General features: G+C 50.9%; 1 protein-coding gene and 1 pseudogene across 1 annotated transcript; both read right to left on the reverse strand.

The window, feature by feature from the left end:
- Positions 1–396: 396 nt before the first annotated feature.
- LOC135895828 (neprilysin-like) lies at positions 397–4,718 on the reverse strand. The gene is made up of 2 exons (XM_065424029.2): positions 4,419–4,718; positions 397–4,025 (listed from the first exon to the last, which is right to left on the reverse strand). The coding sequence occupies exons 1-2, from the start codon at positions 4,716–4,718 to the stop codon at positions 1,968–1,970; spliced, it is 2,358 nt and encodes a 785-aa protein (XP_065280101.1). The 3' UTR covers positions 397–1,967.
- A 424-nt stretch (positions 4,719–5,142) lies between these two features.
- Positions 5,143–8,245, reverse strand: LOC135895827 (uncharacterized; annotated as a pseudogene).
- Between the last annotated feature and the right edge of the window lie 2,026 nt (positions 8,246–10,271).

A 10,271-nucleotide genomic window follows, 5' to 3' on the forward strand; every position in this document is an offset into this window, starting at 1 on the left:
CGCGCAAATACCGTTGCGTATAAATAATGCATATATTTGCCCCCCCTATACTTCGCGAAACGTGCGCCCTTAATTGCCGGTCAAATGTCGGACCACATTATTCAGACTGGTGGTCCTCATTGGCACGGACGACATGCGTGCCACAACTCGCATACAATTTTCGAAGCGGATAAGAAGCTGTACGTGATCGCGAACATGGGTTATCCTCTTTCATTCTGGACGCTTCACGCTTCGCAATGTGGCTGTAACACGCGCTGAACGATCCTGCTTGCACGAGATGAACCCCCGTGATTGCAAATACTTCGGATGAATATATTTACTTTCAGCATTCCGGATGCGTTTTTTGGGGTGGTCGGTGTCCCTGTTTATAAGGCGCCGCCATTCAAAAGGCGAAAAATAAAACTAAAAAAGTTTTGCATAATCGACAAGTAAAAGTAAAAAAATGTAAACACCGATTAACACGGACTCGTTGAAAAAGACAGACTCCAGAAGAGATTCGCCGATTTTACGCGAAAACAAAGGTCGAAAACGTGGAACCACGAAGACGACCCACAACGCCGAGCACTCTTGATAAAGATCTACGCACACAATACATAGTCGCATTATACAAAGTCGTCGTAGCTAAAGTCCAACAGCGGAAGATTTGTCATCCACGGTGCCACCCACCGGGGTGACGTCAACCTCAGCGAGACTGTTACGTCCCTTCCTCTCTTCTCATAACGTCATATGCGCTCCTTCGCTTTTCTATACGCTTTCCTTAGCGCAGCATAGCATTATCCTGAGCAGACTAGGTCCCGTAGTTCATAAAGGTGGGGATGCGAGATCATGCTATCCAGCCCCGCCCTGCAAGACCAGCTCCGACCGATCCACAGGTGCCAGGCGTCCCTGGAAGCATATGGAACCCGAGAAGAGGGTGCCACCCCGTCAGGCGCTTAACGCGCTCCATTTCATTATGGGTCAATAAAGTTGTTTCTCTCTCTCTCCCGTTGTTCATTATTACACATATTCAATACGGTTCACGCACGCTTAAACAATGCGAGGTTTATCTGCTCACGTTATGCACGTAGCGTTTTCGCTGCATTTCCACGGATGCAAACGTGTTAATCGTGCGGCAGAAATAAAATGGTGGCGATACACCGACGCCATTTGTATTCTTCAATTGTTCGTGTTCAACGGGCGCCCAATTGCGCGTTCTTCGTGTCCCGATCACTAGACGTTTATTCGCAAGCCACTGGGTGCTATAGGTGTGAACGAGGTGAAAGAAATACACCCGTCACGCTTATCTTCAGTGAAAACAACGTAACCCATCGCGGATGCGTAAGCAATGCTCGCTTATACAAAAGGATGAGAAGCAATGATCAAGAATGACGCGCACCCACACCCCCTCCTCCACGTAACCGCCGAATGCGTAATCAACCAAACAGCGTCCGGTGTAATCTTCAACACACTAGCCTGAATCCGAAAAAAGACAAACGCGTCGACAATGAGGAAATGCCTGCCGGTGTGAAACGTCTATACGCTATATACATGAACATCAAATTGCGAAAAGTACCTTTCTTCTTATAAAAAATAAAGAACACTGTATCGAAGAAACGTTAAGACATTTTTAGATGCACGCATACAGGAGCATCATTTGTCACATACTTAAGTAGCTTGACTCCATTGTACTCATGTTCGGTTGTGTATCGCGTAAATAATTGGGCAATTAAAGTATCCGCGGAAATCGTGTGCTTTAGCGGTAAGCAACAACGTTCATGCTATAGACATGGAGAGGGCATCAGCAAGCGAAAAACTACGTCTTCCATGAAAGCTTAAGTTAAAGTACTACTGCACATGCTTCTGTTCTCGCCGTCTGCACATCGTGGGTCGCATCGTTTACCTTCATCACAAGTAGACTATACACTCGCTGAAGCCTCAGATCATAGGCCTCTGTGCCCCCGTCACATATATAGCCTAACGAATTTCTGTTAAGGCTGGCGCATGGTGGTGCTCATCTCATCTAGCCTGCACTTGTCGTGCGGGTTCATGAACGAACCCAGGGGGCAGCGGAAGGCCGCCGCGAATTCGGGCACGTGTCTCAGGGGGCCGTTGACGCGGGCCCACGCCGAGCTGACGTCGTTCACCTGCTGCCAGCTCTCGAAGAGCGGGTTCGCGTTCTCGCAGTGGCTCATGCCGTAGTAGATGAAAAACAGCTGTTCCGGCGACAACTGGCGCGCCTCCCTGAAGCGGAAGTTGGAGATCTCCTTGACCATGTACTCCTCGAATGACTGGTAGGCCAGGCCCACTGCCAACACGTCCAGCATGTCCGCGGTCGAAGTCTTCTCGAAAAGGAGAAGCGTATGAAGCGGAGACCGGCCCGCAGAAGCGCTCATCCGGGCGTAGTCCTTCTGGAGGCACCCACGCAGGTTCTCGAACACGGAGGCCGGGTCGGACCACGTGGTGTTCAGGTAGAAACCGTAAGCCAGGAAATAGATGTACTTGAAGAGGCTCCAGTAGACTCGCGTACCGACCCGAGCGATGTGAAACTTGCGCAGCCTGTGGTCGAGGGGCATGCCGAAGTCGAACACTGGCAGCGGGATCTCCAGGATTCTAAACGGAGCGCCGAGGTGCGGCCACGTGCTGAGGAAGCCCTTGTTCCAGCCGGACCTGAGGTCCTCTTCGGCCGTCTCCAGGGTGCCGCGTGCCCTCTTTACGGCTCGTTGGAGCCAGAAGTAAAAGAAGGAAGGCAGCTGCTGGCTGCCGGAGTCCTCCCTATAGAGCCCGCTTAGGTATTTGCTGCGGTAGTCCTTGTCGAAGAACCTCTTAGGAGCCAGGGGCTCCCATGAGACGCGCGTCAGCTGTCGGGACACGTGATCGGCGAACTCGCGCGTAAACCAACGGGAGAAGTCGTAGCTGAGGTGTCTTGCTAGCGTGGCGTTGAGGTGACCCAAAACGAGCTCCCGGACAAGGTCCCACGAGATTCGGTCGACGGACTGGTCGTATGCCAACGCCATGACGAGGGGCGCCTCGAAACGGTCCAAGAACCCTACGCAGTAGTGCTCCGGTAGCAGAGGCTGGGCAGCGCGTGGGTTGCGGCCGTACGAGATGGAGGCAAGCCGATGGCGCACGGTGGCGTTGGCGATGAGTGGTGATAGCGCCATGCAGACTCGGAACGCCAGGTAGTTGAGGATGTCGTGCTTCCGCAGGGTCTGCTGCACGTCGCTGGCGAAGCTCAGCAGGTATTCGTAGTTAGGCATCTTGACGAACCGGTTCACAGCCGCGATGCGGTCGCCGAACGCTTCCTTCGCTAGCAGCGTCCAGTGGACTACGCGAGACTTCGGCAGCTGGTCTAGGCGCACGGTCGTGCACTGGCTCAGCAGCTCGTAGCAACCCGGAGTCTTTCGTGGGGCCATGCGCCGTGCCAGGTCCGTCTCCACCACCGCAACGTTGGTCGACAAGGGCCTGCCCAGGTACGACATGAGTGTTTCGTGAGCCTTGGTCAAGAAGGTGAACTCTGCGACGGAGGATCCTTCGATGAATCCGGACACCAGGTCGGGCTCGCCGATGGACATGAACGTGTACTTGTCTTCGGAATCCTCGATGACGGAGAGGTGAAATAGGCTGTCCAGCCCCAAGAGACGGTGAAGAGCGCCGACTTTGGAGGCGACGTCCACGGCCATAACCCTGTCCGAAGGCGAGTAAGGCCAGTGCTGTAGACCCACCATGTAGAAGAAGGTGGTGATGACGTCTCTGAACAGGGAGGCGGGCGGTTCGACGCACGCGTCGAAGAGGGTCTTGGCCGCGGGTATCTCGGCATTGCTGTGACCCAGCAGGCTGACCAGGAAGCGAGAGTAGCTGTCCAAGAGGTCGTCGTCAACGGAACGCCTGTCCTGGCCTTTTGTGGGACGGTGCTTGTCCATCCAGACAGAGCACACGTAGGCGTAGAAGTCGTCACATGGGTCCACGGACGCGTTCAGCGAGCCTACTATGCGCACCGCTTCATGGTTGCACTCGCGCGAGCCGCACAGATCCCTCTCGTGGACGACCTAGTATTAAGGAGAGAAAACTTCATGAGTGGTGCGCCGGCTGGCTTGGCCAGCGTTATTCACACGGCTATCCGAAAAGTCCTGAGTATATGTGAACAAACTGCTCAATTTGCTTCTAAATCTCCCTTCGTGCTCTTAACAAACAGCCCTTTGAACGTGCAATATAATGACGAAACCTTGTTAGGATCATGGATACCAGGATGTGCTTGTCGTTTTATCACGATTGTGGGAATAGCTATTGAATATTCGAAAATTATTCCACATTCGGCTCCATTTCACACTGTTCGATACTTATTCGATTCGGTGCCAAAAATTACTATTCGCCATAGGTAAGCGTAGTAACGCCACACATGCACACAGAAATGATATTCGGTGTAAAATGGCGAGCCTGACCGTTGTTGCGTCGGCTTGAGCGGTAGGCGAGAAATCGTGACCCTCGAATCCGTCCGGCGATTCATCGGTGAAGTTGAATCGCAGGTGCGTGTAGTCGAGGTCGCCTCGGCCCGGCACGATTACGAGATAGCTGACGAGGCCCATCACCAGGACGGCGAGGACGACGACCAGAGCGCTGTAGGCGGCGTAGTTACAAGCGCACACGAAGCGGACGGCGCGGTCGGCGTTGAACGGTTGCGGGCCGCGGCGGTCCAACCAGGAAGGCGGCACGTTCAGCTCCAGCACGTCGGCGTCCTCCATGATGCACGAGGCACGGGAGCGGCGCGTGCCCCGAGCTTGATGATTACGATGACCTTGATGTGTTTGGCACATACCCACTCACGGAGTTTGGCCAAGAGTCGGGCATTTCTTACGTATATGTTAAAGAAACAAATTTAAAAATCTATTATTTTGATAAATAAATTCAAGCGATGAAAGTTCACGTTGATTCAGTAGGCAGTCCATCAATAAAAAGTATTATATTATAAATTGTTAGGAATTTCTTCGCATGCACACAGGTATTTAAAGAAGGGCGCTCTTTAATAGATAAAGAAGAGAAAAAAAGAGTTAACGACAGCGTGACGACTGGCTTCCTTCGCGGCCGCCATCTCTCTCTCCTATGTTGCCTGACTTGGCTTCCGATTCCGTGAACACTCGGCTATTGTGACAGCGAACTGTTCTCAATTTACATGGTATAGTCCCGAAGATACAAAGGTCTTTTGGACACACGCGTGTTACGTCTCGGCACGCTGTTTTCCTCGTCGTGCTTGATTGGTCGGGGAGTTCTTCGCATCTACCACCCCATCTCTTCAGTTGGCCTATGTGCGAGGTAATCGAGTGGACCCTTTTTTTTCGTTCATCTCGGTCACTCTGTAGGTGTCCGATGAGAGTATTTCAATCAGAGCCAATGGACCTCTGAACTTTTGGGTTTTTGCTGGGGCACCGGTGTGCTCTGGAACGCAGCGCATGACCACTATGTCTCCCACGCTCAGCTTGACCTCTGTGAAGTGATGCTTGTCGAAGTACTGCTTCGACTTTTCTTGCTGGCTTACTATTCCCTTTTGATCCATCTCTTGAAGTTGCTTTGGACATACCCACTCGTTATTCTTCGTGTTTAGCCATCTGGGGACACCAAACTGAGTTCTTGGTTGATATCTATGCAGAAGCCTGAAAGGGCTTGTGCCTGTTGAGGCATTATATACAGTGTTTAGGAAGCCCTCTTACTACTTGATGTTCTGATCCCAGTCCTTGTGAGTCGGGTCTTTGATTGTAGCCATAATACACGGTAACAGAGTTCGATTCACACGCTCCGTCTGACCGTTCGCCCTTGGATGGTGAGCAGACCTCAGTGTGTGAGCCACACCATTTTCTTTACAAAAGGCTTCGAAGCCGTGGGATGTGAAACAGGAACCACGTTTTGAGATGATGTGCTCTGTTAGTGCGAACTTGGTTATAAAACTCTGCGGGCACCGTAGTACATATTTCGCTGAGGTGTCTCGCACAGGGTATAGACGTACAAACTTGGTCAGATTCTCCACCAACACCAAGATCCACTGGTTTTTCTTGGAACTTCTCACAAACGGACCAACGTGGTCCACGTGTACAACTTGAAATTGTCTCTTCCCAGGTCGTATCGGGTGTAGAAGCCCAGGTTTCTTCCCTCCCGGAATCTTTATGAGCAGACATTCGCAGCACCTATGTATGTGCTGGTCCACGTAGTGTTTCACATCCGAGGAAACCAATAAAGTTCCTTGATTTTCGTCACTGTTCGGTCTGTACTAAAATATCCCTGTAAGTCGTGAAACTTGACACACAGTGTTTTACGCATGCTTTTAGGCATCACGAAAAGGAATCGCCCGTCTTCTTCCGCGTAAAATAGCCTTCCATCCTTCAGTCGTAGGTTTTTTACCTTGACGCTTGCTTCCTTGGTCCTTTCCTTGATTGGCTTCTCGAGAATTCGTGCGAGGTTAGACAACTCTGCATCAGATCGCTAAATGATCACAACTTAGTCCTCTAAACTCAAGGCAAGGCAGACTTCGATCCTTGTCTCGACAACCTCATCGAGCGTTTCCTGTGGCACTCCTAAGAGTTCACGACTCATATAGTCTACGTGTGCCACTTTCTCACCTGCTCGGTGCTTCACCTTGAAGTCATACTCTTGAAGTCGAACCACCTTGCTATCAGTGGTTCAAGAGTCTTATGCGCATTCAGATGCACAATTGCTTGGTAATCTGTTACCAGTGTGAACGGATGCCTAAGAAGAATGGACGAAGTCTTTCCATACTCCAGATAATTGCCAGAAGCTCCATTTTTCCCGCATGGCAATCCTTCTCAGTCTCAGTGCTGCGGTTAATGACACAAAACACCAAGTGCCAGAGTCTTGACTCATCTTGTTGAAGGATAATTCCAGCAAGACCATGTTTGTTTGCGTCCGTGTGGAGTACTGTTGGAGCTGAAGGGTCATAGAACTTCAGAACCGGAGGCTCTGTCAGCTCTCTTCGGCGCGGGTCGAAAGCATTCCTGTTGCTCCACTCCCCGCATAAACTTTGTGTCTTTCTTGGTCAGAGAAGTAAGTGGTTCTGCCTTCAGAGCAGAGTGGGGAATGGAGCATCTGAAAAATCCTGTAAGGCCCAGAAATCTCTTGACACTGTGAACATCATTTGGCATACTAGCGTCCAGTAGAGCTTGTTGCTTCACTTCCCCTGGCTGCAGGTACCCTTTCACACTCTTGAAACCTAAGTAGTTGAGTTCGTCACTTCCTAACACACACTTAGATAGCTGCAGGGGCAGACAAGCAGCTCGTAGAGCATCCAGCACTTGTTTGAGCCTACCAGCAAGTCTTGCCAGTCCTTAGCTGGAATCAGCGAGCCGTCCATGTAACATAATACTACAGTGTTGCACAGAGATCCGAGGATCTTGTTCATTAGACGTTGAAATACCGCGGCACCGTTTTTCAACCCGAACACCACACGTTCAAATGTCCCGGTCTCACCCGGCGTGACGAATGCAGTTCTGACCTTCGATTCCTCACTCAGTGGAAGCTGAAGGCTTCCGTTTGCACAGTCTAACACACAGTATATTCGTGCTCCGGACAGTCGTTGCAGCTGGTCATCAATGTTTGGCAAGGGAAAGTGTTCCGGCACCATCTGGCAATTTACCCGTCGATCGTGTACGACTAGACGATTTTCTCCATTTTTCTTTTTCACGAGTAGCACTGGACGAGCGTATGGCGAGGATACTTCGGTTACAATGCCAGTTGCTTTCTACTCTTTGACAATTTCTTGTATTGCTTCTTTTTCGTTTGCTTTAGTCATGTAAGGTTTGTAGCCAACTCGAGTGCTTCTGGAATACTCTATGATAGTCATGTCCAGTTGGTCACGACGCCCCAACTCTGACAAATTCAGTGCAAATCAGTCCGTGTATTCATTCAGCATCTTCAGCAGTGCATCCACTTGTTCACTGACGTCTTTCCCGACATTCAGCATGCTACCATCAATGGGCTTCGGCTTAGGCGCAGGTCTCCCGGGGGTTACCTCTTCGCTCCATGAAAGCAGTTCAGCGTGAGCGAGCAAACTTCCCTTGATCAGGTGCTGGTCTTCATCCTTGTCGTTCAACATGGTTATCTCAACGCTTCCGTGTTCGATGTGAAGTAGCATTCCCTTACTAGGCCCACTAGGTAATACCAGATTTCCTTCACTCTTACCGGTCTCCACTGTTACCGAGCACACAGTTCTCTTGGGCAGCACAGTGGTTTCCTTGACACGAAGTGGTTCCTTTGAAGGCTTCATCTGGCAAGGTCGATGTTGCAAAATGAAAGATCACCTCGGTAGCCAATCCTGAGTTCATCTCCCATGCGTAGGCATGCAATCTGGTCTTGTTCCGTCCAGGTTCTACCAACGAGCATGTACACTGGTGTTGCTACTACCTCTCTAATCGAGAGATCGCGAGAGGTTGTGCGTGGGTGACACGTGAGTCCGATTCACAGCAGCTGTCGCAGGCAGACCTCTCCTCATGCAGAGCTTCTGTTTCTGTACAGAAGGTGCGCGATTCTCTGGCGACATCTCGTAGCCATCGTCGTCGCTAAGCCGGTCTTGCGCGGCACAACGATTTGCTTCTCACGCGTTCATCATACCTTCCTCCTGCGCTTTCCGCCTCATGGTTCCGCTGCACCTTCACCCACCGCTTTCCTCCTCGCGTTCTCTTCGCCATCACCGTTTTCGGACGCTGCGCTCCTCGTTCGATTTCATCCTTCGCTGTGTTCGTTCGCTCTCTAAAGAGGTACGACGCCGACACTCGCCGCAGGAACGGGCGAGAGCTGCCCTCTAAAAACGTTCGGCAGCATGTTACACTCCTGTAACACGTGCAGGCGAAAGCATGCTTCGCAAGTGGTAATGCATCCAGTTGTAGGGTCGCAGGGGTCAGACTTCTTGCAAGACATAACGAGCCACAGTGTGGAGTAAACGTATGGCACTGTAGGTGGACCTTCTCAACGACACGTGTGAACACCTAATGTAATACCCAAAGGTTATTTCGTTCTTTTTTCTTTCGTTCTTTCGTTCCTTATTTCGTTCTTTCGTTATTTCCTTCGTTCCTTCATTCATATTCAGCCATTCCATTTTAGCTTGCTTATAGGGGTATGAGCTATTTTTGAAGATGATATTTTTTCTCGCTGGACTAGACGCCGCTTTTTTCGGGTGAGCCATTGCAACGAGTCACTTAAGGCTTTTGCTTTAAAATAACCAGAACCAGCCTTCAGGCATAGCGTTCGCAAGCATTTCTCGGATGTATCCGCACCCGGTTATGGCGAACCACATGTTCCACGAGGCCAGGAGCGATAGGTGTAATCTTTGTGGGGCGAGAGGGAACCTCGACCACATAATATGGGAGTGTCCGTACTCTCCCGAGGGAACACAAAATATAGCTAGTAGAGACACCTGGGAGACCCTGCAGCGCAGCTCGGACTCTTAGCTCCAGCTCCGGCTCGTCCAACTGACTGAAGAGGCTGCTGGGACCCAAGACCTCCCAGCCTCCATCTGAGGCGCCAGCACTCGCTCCCTGACCTGCGTTTCGGGGGGTGGGTAGATTACCTTATCCGTTGGAAAATAAAGTTTATTCTGTCTATCTCGGTGAGGATTACGGCTGCATAAACCGCAGTTGTCGGGAAGCGGCAAATGAGCGCCGCGCATTGCGGCTCTGCCAGTCGGTGATTGGTGCGATGCCTCAGTATATCGCGATATGAAGACGCGCGAAGAGTTGCGCACAAATTTCGCATTAGGGACTATTGTAATTGTCGGTGAACTTTGAGACGTCAACTTGGGTCACTGCAACTGTCACAACAACATCACAGCTACACGGCGGGATTCACGCAATGCGATTTTTCTTGCAAATAAGGGTTGGCGTCAACGTGGTGATTTTCAAAATGGGATACAGTTGGCAGGGAAATCAGGAGGTTGATGAACGGCAAGAAGGCAGAAGCTTGCACAAGACCTCAGGGATATAAAATGACTTTTTGAACAGCTTGGTCGGGGCCACGCAATGGTTTCCACGTCTATTAAAAATCCTCCAAAATAGTGTTACGTAGGAAGACGCAGACGACAAGCTATGTACAAATATATTTACAAGGAAAATACGCTGCGCTTGGCCAAGAGGCAACAGCCCGCGCTAGCTTCTAAATCGTCGTCGTCGTCTTCACACTGCTGGCCTTTCGTGATCGCACATATTGTGCCGTAGCACTACCCCCGGCTGCAAAAGCGCCGTCCCGGAGCGACTAAAGATCGGACTCGGAAGCATTGTAGTAGGCCTTGAGCCTACTGA

The sequence above is a fragment of the Dermacentor albipictus genome, chromosome 2 (assembly GCF_038994185.2).
Source record: "Dermacentor albipictus isolate Rhodes 1998 colony chromosome 2, USDA_Dalb.pri_finalv2, whole genome shotgun sequence".
In the NCBI taxonomy this organism is placed as follows: Eukaryota; Metazoa; Arthropoda; class Arachnida; order Ixodida; family Ixodidae; genus Dermacentor; species Dermacentor albipictus.

Bases quoted from the DNA above. Each gene is read 5' to 3' on its own strand.
- LOC135895828 (XM_065424029.2), bottom strand. From the start codon at position 4,718: ATGGAGGACGCCGACGTGCTGGAGCTGAACGTGCCGCCTTCCTGGTTG. The intron at 4,026-4,418 runs GTCAGGCTCGCC...CCTTAATACTAG, and splicing joins CTCAAGCCGACGCAACAACG to GTCGTCCACGAGAGGGATCT.